The sequence below is a fragment of the Ochotona curzoniae genome, unplaced genomic scaffold, assembly GCF_017591425.1.
Source record: "Ochotona curzoniae isolate NIBS_2020 unplaced genomic scaffold, NIBS_Ocur_1.0 contig_430, whole genome shotgun sequence".
Classification (NCBI taxonomy): domain Eukaryota; kingdom Metazoa; phylum Chordata; class Mammalia; order Lagomorpha; family Ochotonidae; genus Ochotona; species Ochotona curzoniae.
Window position 1 is genome coordinate 16087470 of NW_024466219.1, and position 12809 is coordinate 16100278.

The 12809-nt window shown below is 44.9% G+C and overlaps 1 protein-coding gene across 5 annotated transcripts in view; it reads left to right on the forward strand.

Annotated features, from left to right (window-relative positions):
- Positions 1 to 12809, forward strand: part of SRGAP2 (SLIT-ROBO Rho GTPase activating protein 2) — a 243698-nt gene that overhangs the window by 213730 nt on the left and 17159 nt on the right. For all 5 annotated transcript variants that reach the window (XM_040985549.1, XM_040985551.1, XM_040985547.1 and 2 more), the window contains exons 15-17: positions 2606 to 2683; positions 3538 to 3672; positions 6055 to 6160. In XM_040985549.1, the coding sequence (XP_040841483.1) occupies positions 2606 to 2683; positions 3538 to 3672; positions 6055 to 6160 (319 nt within the window). The remainder of the gene's footprint in view (positions 1 to 2605; positions 2684 to 3537; positions 3673 to 6054; positions 6161 to 12809) is intronic.

Here is a 12809-nt window from a genome sequence, read left to right on the forward strand (position 1 = left end):
GTTTGGTGATACAGGCTCTGAATGCCTGCAGCAGCTTGAGGGCCCAGGCTGGGGGCTGGGAACTCAATTCAGATCTCCTGTAAGTGGCAGGAACCCAGTTCCTTGAGTTCAGTGCCTCCCAGGGTCTGTTAGCAGTAAGCTGGAATTGGGAACTAGATCTTGGAACCAAATCCTGATATTCCCAGGTAAGATGCAGGCATTGTATCCTGCATCAGTGATACCTGTGTCAGTATTGGTTTAAAAAAAAAAAAAAAACACTTTAGGACATAATAACTGCTCAGAAGACTGTTTTTCCACATAGAGGTGCCCAGGAGTCATGAAATCCCACAAAAGCAAGTTACAACTTTGGGGACACAGTTAATGGGGATAGGATTTATAATTTTGGTTGGTTTCAAAAGGGTCAATGGCCACCATATGCTGGGAATTTTCACATCCTTACTATCTTCATATCCCTCCCCTCCGCTCTACCCCTGGAAGATCCTTTGTAAACACTGAGTCAGCATTTGGTTTGTTTCCAATATTTTTTCTGTTCCAAATAATGCCACTACAGAAGGAGAAGGAATGTGAGGATACTGAAACTGAGTCATGAATCATGATCTGGGGGAAAAGCATACACCATTTTCTTAAGGAAGGCAAGAAAGTATTGTGGATGTGATGGGGTAGTTGTAGGAATAGCTAGAGGAGCTCTTAGCAACAGCTGGATCCAGTACAAAACAAAATTTTCTACCATTTCCAAATATATTATCCAAGTCTGGTGGCCTTTAGACTCTAATGTTAATGTGTACTAATAAAAAGTTTAAAAAAGTATAGATTTTTCAGTTTGATTATACGGTGATTTATCTATATCATCATAGAAAGCCAGCTAGTTTTCCCATTTACTTTCTAGAAATGAACCAGTTATTAATGCTGTCACTCTCAGAATCATCAGAGTAGACGCTCTAAAGATTATTAAACAAAACACACAGTGCTCGTTGAAAGCCGCGGTTCTGAGGGGAAAGAGAAACCAGGCAGAAGAGCTCACCGGCCTGCTGCCCAATTTCCTGTAAACTTGCCTCTAATCTCTTCTTGTCCATGGCCAAGGCTGCTTTGCCATCAAGGTCTAACCTACCAAAAGTCCTGAGATGCTCCTCCCCCAGGATGCTGTGAGGTGACCACCAATTAGAACCCTCCAAAGAGCCTGTTCTCTAAGGTGACACTTCCTTATATGCATTTTTCACAAATGGCTGGGTACGTGGCTGTTTCCATCAGGATCCTTGCTGTTTAAACAGCATTCCCTTGGTGGCTAATACAATGTTACTACACTGGTATAGGTGGGATTTTAATGTTGCTTGTTACTCTGAGTGGAACAGAGAGCATCACTTTTTGCAGATTTTTTTTTAAGATTTATTTTTTTTTTTCTATTGGAAAGTCAGATATACAGAAAGAGAGACAGAGAGGAAAATCTTTCATCCGATGATTCATTCCCCAAGTGGCCACAATGGGCAGAGCTGAGCTGATCCAAAGCCAGGAGCCAGGAGCTTCTGCTGGGTCTCCCACATGGGTGCAGGGTCCCAAAGCTCTGGGACGTTCTTGACTGCTTTCCCAGACCACAGGCAGGGAACTGAGCGGGAAGTGGGGCTGCTGGATATGAAGCGGCACCCTCATAGGATCCTGGTGCTTGCAAGATGAGAAATCTAGCCGCTAAACTACCATGCCAGGCCCTTGCAAAAGTTTTGTAGCTACATGTGTGGCGCTTTTAGCCATGTCTGCACTCAGACTGCATCTCAATGAGAACTAAGCACACAACCACAGCCACAGACGAAGGTTTAAATCCCAGTGCTGGTTCCTATCACCTGTGTAACTTCCAGCTGCTCATCACTTCTCAGCCCTCCCATCAGAACTGGGATTGCTGCTAACCTGTGCTCAGCACAGCGTCCTCACTTCTTGTGAAAACTAAGTGATTTATTTACATGAAACCATTTGTTAGCTGCCGCCACTCTATAAGCATTATTTTTCCATGGTTATTTCCAGTCTGACAAAATCCAAAACCAAAATTTTTGTGTGTCATTGCAGTGAGATTCCCGTTTGTCTTGAGTAAAGCGCCAGTCAGGAAGCAGCGCCTGCTTACAGTGCCCAGCAGTGCTGTGAGGTGATGACTTCTATTTCCATGTCCTTCCCTTTTAGTTCTTCAAAGTGTTGACCCCAAGAACAGCTGAACCAGTAATTATAATCTCAGATGCCAAGAAACATGCCAGTTAGGACCTAATGTCTTGCCTGCCATCACCCATTTCTTGTCTTGATCGTGGGTAATGAGAAAACACCAATGGGTGCTTCTCCACTTCTCCACTTGTTAATAGGGGACAGAGAAGGCAAAGGCGGGGAAGAGCTCGCCTCCTCCGTAGCCTTTGGAGTCAGAAGTGAAACACTGCCACAGTCTTCCCCACCGTAAGATGCTGACGCAGTGCAGGTTAATGCCCCATGAGCATTACTGTGACTTGTCCGTGTCTTTCTCCTTTAGCCTGAAGAGCACACCGGCTGGGGGAGATAAACATTCAGCTAAACTTGGCAGTGGGCTTGTGGATTGGCTTTTTCTTCTCGTTGATCACTTTTCCCCATGTGTGTCTAGGATTACAGCATGAAGGAATTTTCCGGGTGTCAGGATCCCAGGTGGAAGTGAATGACATCAAAAATGCTTTTGAGAGAGGTAAGGAAACAGCCTTGAAGATGAGGCCAAATGTTTACCAGCCCCCTGGAGTATTACGCTACCTCTTTTGCTTTGAGAGGTCCTCAGAGCTTAACAGACAAGCTGGGCTTGCTCTGCAGCTGGGCAACTGGTCTCCCATGCCCCACCCCCCCCACCCTCATCCTCGCCTTGGATATACAAGGATGGCCAGGCACATTCCAGCTCCCTCCTTTCCTTTCAGCCCCATCCTTTCTGCTTCCCTCATTCGTGTGATCTGCCAAAACCCAAAAGTTAACTATGATATCTGGGCGGTTTACAGCTTCATCCGGAACTCTTGGTGGCAGTTAATATCAAAGCTAATGCGCCTGTTCATTGTAGCCCATTTATTATCTTGTGGGCTATTAAAGTAATGGGCAAGCTTTGGCAATTTCCGTCACTGTAATGGATATATATAGTTTCAATTTGAGGTTGGGCCTATCATTAAATCTAATTACATCTGATATGAAATTTTCCATGGGGAGACCCGGCATGATTGTTCTCCTGTAAGTAGGTGTCCTTTGTTGCAGCCCAGGAGGAGGGAGAGTCCACCAGAAGAGCTGGCCTCCTTGGCCTCATTTTTCTCCCCCCACAGGCTCAGTCCAGCCTGGTTTCATGGTATTGTGAGAGAGGCAGTTGCTATGTCCCAACTCCAACCCATGGGAATGGTGGCCTGAGCAGTTTGATTTATGCATTCCCTGGTGTAGCTAATTCATGGCCATGATGCTGGGCAGAAGGCTGATGAGCTGGCATGAGGTCATAAATAAGTCCAGGCCACCTCTGTGCGCATGTTTTGCCTCTCACTCTCTTCCCCTTTGCGGGGTATTGCTTATTCCCAGGAGAAGACCCCCTGGCTGGTGACCAGAATGACCATGACATGGACTCCATCGCAGGTGTCCTGAAGCTTTACTTCCGGGGGCTGGAACACCCTCTCTTCCCTAAGGACATCTTCCATGACCTGACAGCCTGCGTCAGTGAGTTCCACCCTTGCCCACAGTACCCTGGGCAGCAAGGGATGACCAGCTTCCAGGGCTCTATGTTTTCTTACAAGCTCTGATTCCCCACTGATACTTCTCCCCTCCATCCTCAACTCCTTTGTCCTCTGCAAGGAAAGAAGGAAGAATGACTTTTTTGTGGGTCCCTAAGTAGTGACCTAGTGACCCTTGGGTCTTTCCTTTCTTTCTCTATTCCTTTCTCTATTTCTTTCTCTCTCTCAATAGTTAATTATTAATTTATTTAAAAAGCAGGGAGACGGAGGATACAGACAGATAGACAAACAGACACAGAGGGATTTCCCATCTGCTGATTCACTCCCCAATGCCCGCAATTATCCAAGGTTGTGCCAGGCCAAAACTAGGAGCCCAGAACTCAGTTCAGGTTTCCCCACATGGTTGGCAGAGACCCAACTACTTGAACCATCATGGCCTGCCTCCCAGTGCATTCACACACAGCCAGAATCAGAAGTGGAAGAACCTGGACTTAAAACAGGCACTCCAAATGTCCATCTGGACATTTTCTTTCTGATTTACATTTGCCTATAAAACCCAATCTCGTTGAGTTACTTGAAGTGTATATGTTAGTGTTTGTGCTTTCTTGATACGAGGAAAAAGGAATAAGTATTGCAAATATTTCTTGCTTTTGCTTTAAACATGACATTGAGACATGTGTTGGGCCTAAAGTGAAACCTCCCACATCTCATATTGGAATGCCTGGAGTTGGTACTCGCCTCTGGCTCCTGACTCTAGCTTGCTGCTAATTTGAACTCTGAGGCAGCTGTGATGGCTCAAGAAATTGGGTTCCTGCCACAGGTATGGGAAACCTGGATTAAGGTCTGGGCCCCTGACTTTAGCCTCTGCCTAGCACCAGCTATCACAGACATTTGGGAAATGAACGAACAGATAGGCTCTCTGTGTGCGTGTGTCTCTCTTAGTTTTTCTCTGTATCACTCTGTCTTTGCTTCTTTCTCTGTCCCAATGCCTCTCAAATAAATATTTTTTTAATCAAAAGAGCATGACACGGTTTACAGGATAGATGCAGATGTAATAGTATGTGTTCTTGTAGGAATAAAATCCTTACACTATTTTCCCAGAAAGAGAAAGATGCTCTCTATTGTATCCATTTTAGGGGTTCTCTGCCTCTTTCCCTAAAATTTCAAGCTTGAAGTACAGTTCCTAGACATTTAATTTAGCTTGTAAAACTGGAACATCCTCTTATTAGTTTTCCCTGGAAACCAATCTATATGGTTGGACTGATAGCAAGTCATCCTGGAAGCATACCCCATCTGAACGATGGCCCCGGAGGTTGGAGGGGAGCCATGCCTTCGACATGGAGAAAAGGTGCTTTCCCCTGGTCACCCGGAGCCATCATGTCCCTGAGCACCTGATACTTTCTCAGTTATTCTGAGAAACACCCAGAGCATTCAGGAAGCTTGCTCTCGGGTTTGTGCTCTTCTCGTTGTAGGAATCTAGTAGAAATGAGTTATTTGAGTGATTAAGTATGAAAGGACTTCAGAAAGTTCATGGAAAATTAAATGAGAAGACATTTATTTTGATACAAAAAAAATTGAAATCCACACATAGTTTTTTTCATAGTACACATGTCCATAAACTTTTTGGAAGCCCCTCGTATATGCAGCTCAAAGACAGTTCAAATCCCTTGACTGCCCAGTGAGAGAGATACTGCTAATCTGGTGCTTTCCATTTCGTTTTCATGTATGAACGTCCATAGAAAATTACAATATTGATATCACACACTGTGGAAGTGGGAGGCTGCCCATGAGAGAGGCCAAAGGCTTAGGGCCTCACTTGTAACAAACCTTTCCACACAGCACAGGACTCAGGAAGTCTCTTGGTTTTCCTGGATATCCCTACAATCCCAGGGTGTACCTCATCCTGCCAACTGGTTGTGTTCTACTCATCCTTGTTGCAGATAAGGGAGGGATAAGCTAAAGCAGACTTGCCCAGAGAATGAATGAGGTGACAACTGCATGGAGTGGGGAGGATAGGAACTGCATGATCTCTCTGTCTTCGGGTCCTGGGCCTCCAAGGCTGGATGCTGAGCAGTCTGAACAGATTTGTGGCCAGCACCTTCTCTGTTATTGTTTGAAGTGGTAGATGCTATGGGGAATGTAGCCAATTTTATCTGTGCCTAGGGAGTCTAGATCAGTCAGTATCTGGAGCCCAGCAGGTGCTTCTTCCAGCAGCCCACTCAAAGGAGCAACAGGGTTCAAATTTGTATCCCTGCATAGCGGTACTGTGTGTTGTCTCCACCTGGCACATTCCATGTCATGTTTGCTGACCATGGCTCCCTGAATTCTCAGTCACTGCGGATACTAACACCTGATCGTCTTCTTTCAGCTATGGAAAACCTGCAGGAGAGAGCACTGCACATCCGCAAAGTCCTCCTGGTCTTACCCAAAACCACTCTGATCATCATGAGATACCTCTTTGCCTTCCTCAATCAGTGAGTAACCTTCCCAGCAGACAACAGCCTCAGGCCAGGGCTTGGGCTGCTGACTGGGCGTTTCCACACAGGTCTATGCCTGTTCTTCTGGCCTCACACATACTTACTGAGACCCATTATGTGCTGGCCATGGGGCTGAGCTGGAAGAGGATATTGTTTCAAAGGGGACAAAATTTTTTATACCATTTAGCTCATGTTCCTAGAGACAAATAACAATAGATGTATTGGTAGATTGAGTAAACAGGGGGACAGATGGAAAGATCCGAAGATGAAGGGAGGGGGAGCACTTTGCAAGGCGTAGTCATCTGAGGCCTCTCTGAGAAGCAACAGCCTAAGGGAATGAAAAAAAGAGCCACGGGGACTCTCAGAACCCAAGAGTCACAGTAAGAATGGGTTTGTATTTGAAAAATGATGGGAAGATTTTTAAGGAGAAAATGGCTATGATCTGAACAATGTGTATTTTTTAAAACCTACCAACTAATTTGTGGACCTTGGTGAGTGGTGAAGAGAAGCACCCATGGTCTAATGAGAGGTGTTGGTGTTCTGAGGGTGGGGAGGATGGCTGAGGCTGGGCTATATTTTGAGCAAAATATTGATGGAATGTTGATAGATTGGGTGTAGAGTGTGGGACAAAAAGAGAAATGCTAACTTTTGGACATGAGCAACAGTAAAGTTTGATGCCATTTATGCATTACAGAGGACAAGGTGTCTAAATGGATAGTTATCTGAAGCACCTGGAGTGGAGCTACTAGAGCTGAAGCCACACACGTATTGGCATTTAACAGATGACCTAGGGAATGAATGTGACCAGCAAGAAAAGCCTTAGGACCACAGGGGCCCAGCCTTTGGTGGGACACTTCTTATCCAAGCAGTGTGTCCTTGTCCAGGATAAACACTGGTGTTCCCACAGACAGTAAAGGCAACAAGCAGGGCCCTGTGCCACTTCCTGCTTAGTCACCTTTGTTTTCACTTTGCTGTCACTCAGCTTCTCCCTCAACACTCTAGACCGAAAGTGATAATAATAAGTGGTCAGCCAAGAGCCAGACATGACCACAGGTGTGTTTCCTTCCGGTCCACTGTGTCTTTAAAACATTGAAACAATACTGAAATATTTTTACGGATCTAGAATTCTAGCTTTTTTTCCTTTGTTTGAAAGATTATTAAATCTGACAACTACTAGTCTGCCATTGTTTTTTTGAAAGTAGAGTTGCAGGCAGAAATGGAGAGGCAGACAGAAATCTTCCATCTACTGGTTCACTCCACAGCAGCCTAAACGTTAGCACTGGGCTAGGCCAAAGCCAGGAACTAGGAGCTTTTTCCAGATATCTCGCATGGATACAGGGACCCAAACACTTAGGCTGTCTTCTGCTGCTTTTTCCAGGCCATTAGCAGGGAACCAGATCAGAAATGAAACAGCCAGGACACAAACTGGTGCCTTTATGGGATGTCATTGTTACAAGTGGCAACTTTACCTGCTGTCCTACCTCTCGATAGCCATTCTTAGGTGAAAGCAATTCCCTGTGGAGAAAGGGCTGCTGTCAAAATGAAGTAGCTACTTTCCATTTCCCTGACCCTCCCCATGACTCCCCACCCCTAAGTCCAAATTCGCCTTGCTTCATGGCTTTCGTAAAGTGGGAAAATGTTTCTCTGGATCTATGAATCTATCAAAAGGTGAAAGCAAAAGATATGCCAGGGAACCAGCGTATTCTAGTTTCTTTATATTTTAGCATATTCATGTTTCTTTATGAAAAAGAAGAGGGGCCAAAATTGTGGTGTAGCAAGTGAGGCAGCCACCTGCAATATTGGCATCCCATATAGGCACCAATTCTGATCCAGCTTCTTGCTAATGTACCTGAAAAGGCCATGGAAAATGGCTCAAGTGCTCGGGCCTGTGTACCCTTGTGAGAGACCTGGAGGAGGAAGCTCCTGGCTCCTGGCTTACATCTGACCCAGCCCTAGTCGTTGTTGCCTTTTGGAAAGTGAACCAGCAAATAGAAGATATGTGTCTCTCCCTTTCTGTAGCTGTGACTTTCAAATAAATTAAGGGAAGGAGGAATTTTCCTATATGGGTGGTCTCTGCTTAAAATGAATACAGCTTTAGAGGCCAATTCACAAGCCCCAGCTTGCTTGCAAATTCATGGTCAGCCTGACCCTATCAGCATGTGTGCTAGTGGCCTTATCCTAGAGCTTGCTCAGGCAACCACTGTTGCTCATCCTGCAGAGCTGTCAGGGTCCTGGTTCCACTGTGTCTGTTCCACTGCTTGGCTAGGCCCTGACTCAGCACCACAACTGCCTTTGGGTTACAAACCCCTAATGAGTCACAACAGGGCATTCACACACTCAGTCTGGAAATTGCTAAGGACTGTCAAGTCAGTCATTGTCTCCCCTCGTTGACCAACACCTGCCTTTAAGTTTAACCTAGTCTGCCTTTCCAAAGCAAGGAGGATGAAAGTTATGGGTGAGGCCAAGGAGAGCCCAAGTGACTGTGTGGGGTGACTACTAAAAAGAGAGGGGTCTTGTAGCAAGGGGCAAGTATCACGCAGAGCTAGTGCTCATGGCCACTGTTAAGGAAAATGGGAATGAGGTTTTAACTGGGGTTTTCCCCAATTGAAAAAAAAATGGATTTGTTCATCAGAAAGTGTTACATTGAAAATGTATAGCATCAAAAAATCAGTTTCCTAAAATAATTAATAGAACAAAAGACACAGGTGGTAAAACCCATCTCTATGGGATAATGGCAGGTGTAGCAGTGGTTGGACCATCACACCTGAGAGAGATTCCATTTGAAACTTTCTCTGTAATGTGTGTGTATTTTATTCCTGACTGTGGCTTTTTCTTGAGTCACACATAGCCTCAAAGTTGAAGGAACTGCAAAAAAGAAAACCTGGAATCTCATTCTTTCAGTGGGTTGGGAATCCAGGAGTACTGAGCAGGAGGCCTGTGGCCCAGGGTCATGCAGTTGCAGTGTAAGTGCTAAAGCCCAGGTTGTGGTCATCTGAAGACTCAACTTGAGAAACATCCAAGCCCACACAATGCAGTCACTCCATATGGTGGGATATGTATTTGATTGTATAAGTGTTTGAAAGGTACAGACAAAAATAAATCTTTTACCTGCTAGTTCACTTATCAGACACTCTCCAGCTGGGGCTGGACCAGACCAACTGGGAACCCAGAACTCAATCCACATCTCATATGCAGGTAGCGGAGACCCAACTACTTGAACCATCACTACTGCCTCCCGAGATGCACATTAGCAGGAAGTTGGAGTTGGAAGCAGACCTGGGACTCAAATCCAAACAGGATTTGAGCATCTCAAGCAACATCTTAACCACGGTGCCAAATGCCTGCTTCATTACGGTGGAGTATGAACTGACACTCCACAGGGATGAACCTTGAAATCATTATGCTGAGTGGTAGAGCCCAAACATAAAAGGCTGCACATTAATGAAATGCCCAGAATAGGCAAATCCATAGAGAGAAAGTAAATTCATGGTAGCCAGAGGTTGACAAGAGGAATATAAAACTTCTTTAGAGGGTGACAAAATGTTCTGGAGTAGAATGGACATGGTAGCATAACAGGTTAAAACACTGTTTTGAACATCCACATGCCATGTTTGAGTTTATGGTTTCAAGTTCTGTCTGTGCTCCCAATCCAGCATTCTTGCTCATGTGCACCCTGGGAGCAGCAGATAATGTCTTGAATATTTGGGTTCCTGCTCTTCACACGGAAATGGGATGGAGTTCGCAGCTCCTGGCTTTGGATTGGCTGTTGTAGGCATCTGGAGAGTGAAACAATAGATGAAAAATTTCTCTCACACTGCCTCTCAAGTAGATTAAAATGAGCAAATAATTTAAAAAATAAAACACCTAACATGTAATATCTTACACAAAGTCTATTTATTGTTGCCAGGTCAAATCCCTTGAGCCCTAGGAAGTTTAAGGCTTTTAAGAGAAGTGTCATGTGTGTCAGTTGACCCAAAGCTTAGTGCTGTCTCTGAGGAGTTCAGGTTTAAGTTTTGGGATCTAGAGCCCTCAGCTCATTAGATAAAGCTTGAGGAGGAAGGAGCAAGTTGATTCTCATACATTGGTGACTGCCAGAAGTCAGCAGCCCTGCCTCACACTCGCTGACAGAACAAGCTTCTAGATCAAGGAGCAGTCAGGATATTATCCCTCCAGGAAATATTAATTTAATGCCATTATGTGCCAGGCACAGCACTAAATGCTATGAATACATCATCTCATTTAGTCTTCTGGCAGCTGCATGAAAGAGCTGCAAACCTTTCCCCTCCCCGATCTTAAAATGAAGAAACCAGGAGCTGGGACTAAGCTAAGGGGCTAGTAAGCAGCGAAGCCAGGACTCAGAACCAACTCTAGTTTAAGAATCTCTTGTTTTCTCCTTTAATTTAATAAATGGAACAAACATGTATTACCAAAAAGTTAAGTAATAGTTTTTTTTTTTTTAATATATAAGAAAAAAAAATTTCCACACCAGTCTGGATGGTGACCTTGCTGTGTTCCTAACCACAATGCCAAGTCCTTTCCAGATGCAGAATGGAGGCGAGTTCAGGAAGTTCTATCACATTACAAACTGGAGCCACAGAAATGTAGCAGAATTCTAAGTGGGGATGACAGAGATATAAGTCAACACCACCCCCCAAAAAAATTAATGAAAAAATTTTAAAGGAGGAAGCCATATGGTCAGTGCTCTCTATTTTAGATATTGCTTTAAAAATAAGAATATAGTCACTAAGATCTTATACTGGGTACAGCCTCCAGAGGCTTCAAAGATTATTAACCCCAGAACACTTTTCATAAAATTGTGTGAATTTATTATGTACACATATATGAATTTTTCTGGAGAGAGAATTCTTAGAATTTTCCAAATTTTGAGTGTATCTGTGTCCCCCAAATAGTCAAGCACCACTGACTCCACCCCAAAACTTAGATGTTCCCTTGTCAATTGGAAGAGAAAGTCGGGTTTTAGTGTTTTGATTAGGAATAAGGAAATGGACCTCACTTCATGAGACCACCATCTGTGTAGATGTGGCCTCCTCAAGCTTCTGCTCATTATGGTCGCCAGTGACTCAAGCAGCGTTAGCCTTAATAGGAACCACTGCATAACTGATCTTATGCCCGGGCTTGATGTGGGACAGTCATGGCTAAAGTGACCGCGAGGCTTACCAGAAACTTCTAGTTTCCTTTCATGTTACCAAAACATTGTCAGTCACACTAAAGAAACAGGGCCTTCCTCCTCTATGATGTTGCAAAGTGGCCAGCCTGGAACTAGCTTCTGCTTTAGCTTTGTGGCATCTCACACCTCCACTGTCCCTGTAGAAGTTACCAGGGAAAATAACTTTTTAGGTAGACTTTGAAGCCTTCCTCAATCTTTTTAAAAATGTTTTTGACTTTTAACTCCAGATCTAAATGCTTGTTACGCAGTTTAGCCACTGAGATTTACAATGTGTGCCATCACTGGCCTGTCCTGCATTTAATTCTTTTTTTTTTTTAAAGATTTATTTTTATTATTTTTTTATTAGAAAAGCAGATATACAGAGAGGAGAGACAGAGAGGAAGATTTTCCGTCCGATGATTCACTCCCCAAGTGAGCGCAACGGCCGATGCTATGCCGATCCGAAGCCAGGAGCCTCTTCCGGGTCTCCCACGTGGGTGCAGGGTCCCAAAGCTTTGGGCCGTCCTCGACTGCTTTCCCAGGCCACAGGCAGGGAGCTGGAAGGGAAGCGGGGCTGCCGGGATTAGAACCGGTGCCCATATGGTATCCCGGGCGTGCAAGGCAAGGACCTTAATCACTTGCCCACTGCGCCGGGGCCCCCTGCGTTTAATTCTTAAGTCCTGGAGAGTAGTGATTCCACAATCTTTCGTGTAATAGTTGTACCATGTCCCTTGTCCTGCAGTGATTGTTGGAGGGAAACCGGGTGTGTACTTGAGTCTCTAGGGGAGAAGGCAAGAGAGAAACCAGCTTTGTATCATCAGTCTGGATGTGAGGTGCACTAGAACTAAGCTCTGCCCGGTTCTCAAGGACAGCCACCGTGTGAGAGACAGCTGAGTCCCAGGCCTCAAGTCCAACATCAGACAGCTTTGGTGTCCTCACGGGATCTGTCAGAAAGACTGCTGCTGATGCCCATAAGGGAGGCCAGACTCCTCAGCAGAGCTTGCAGCTCTGCAGACCTTGGGAGATTTATACAAAGCCGGCCCAACCCTCAGTGCCTGAACAGGCAACCGGTGGGGCCTCTTGGGCACAGTGGCTCATTGAAGGCCTTGGGTCCTTGGCCAAGGTTGGAGGTGTGGCTGGAACAGCTGCTGGCTGCGAAGGGGGAGTTCCTAGAATAAATAAATACCCAATAATGAAGTCAGCCTACATCCAGAGGAAGCCCAGGCCGAAGCCAAACAGCTTGCTGACCTTTTCCTGAGTAAATCCTGAGTGTAGTAATAGAGGAGGAGATTATGAACATTAAAAAACAATTGCATTAGCTGTTCCAGAAAAAAAAAAATTCACTGGCTGGATGGAATGCAAAGCTGACCAGTTGACTTTTTTTTTTTTTAATACATCTAGAAAATGGAGTGGAATAACCCTAATAATTTGATTATTTTGCTGAACAAGAAAGTACACAATACCTGTCTGTGTTCTGAC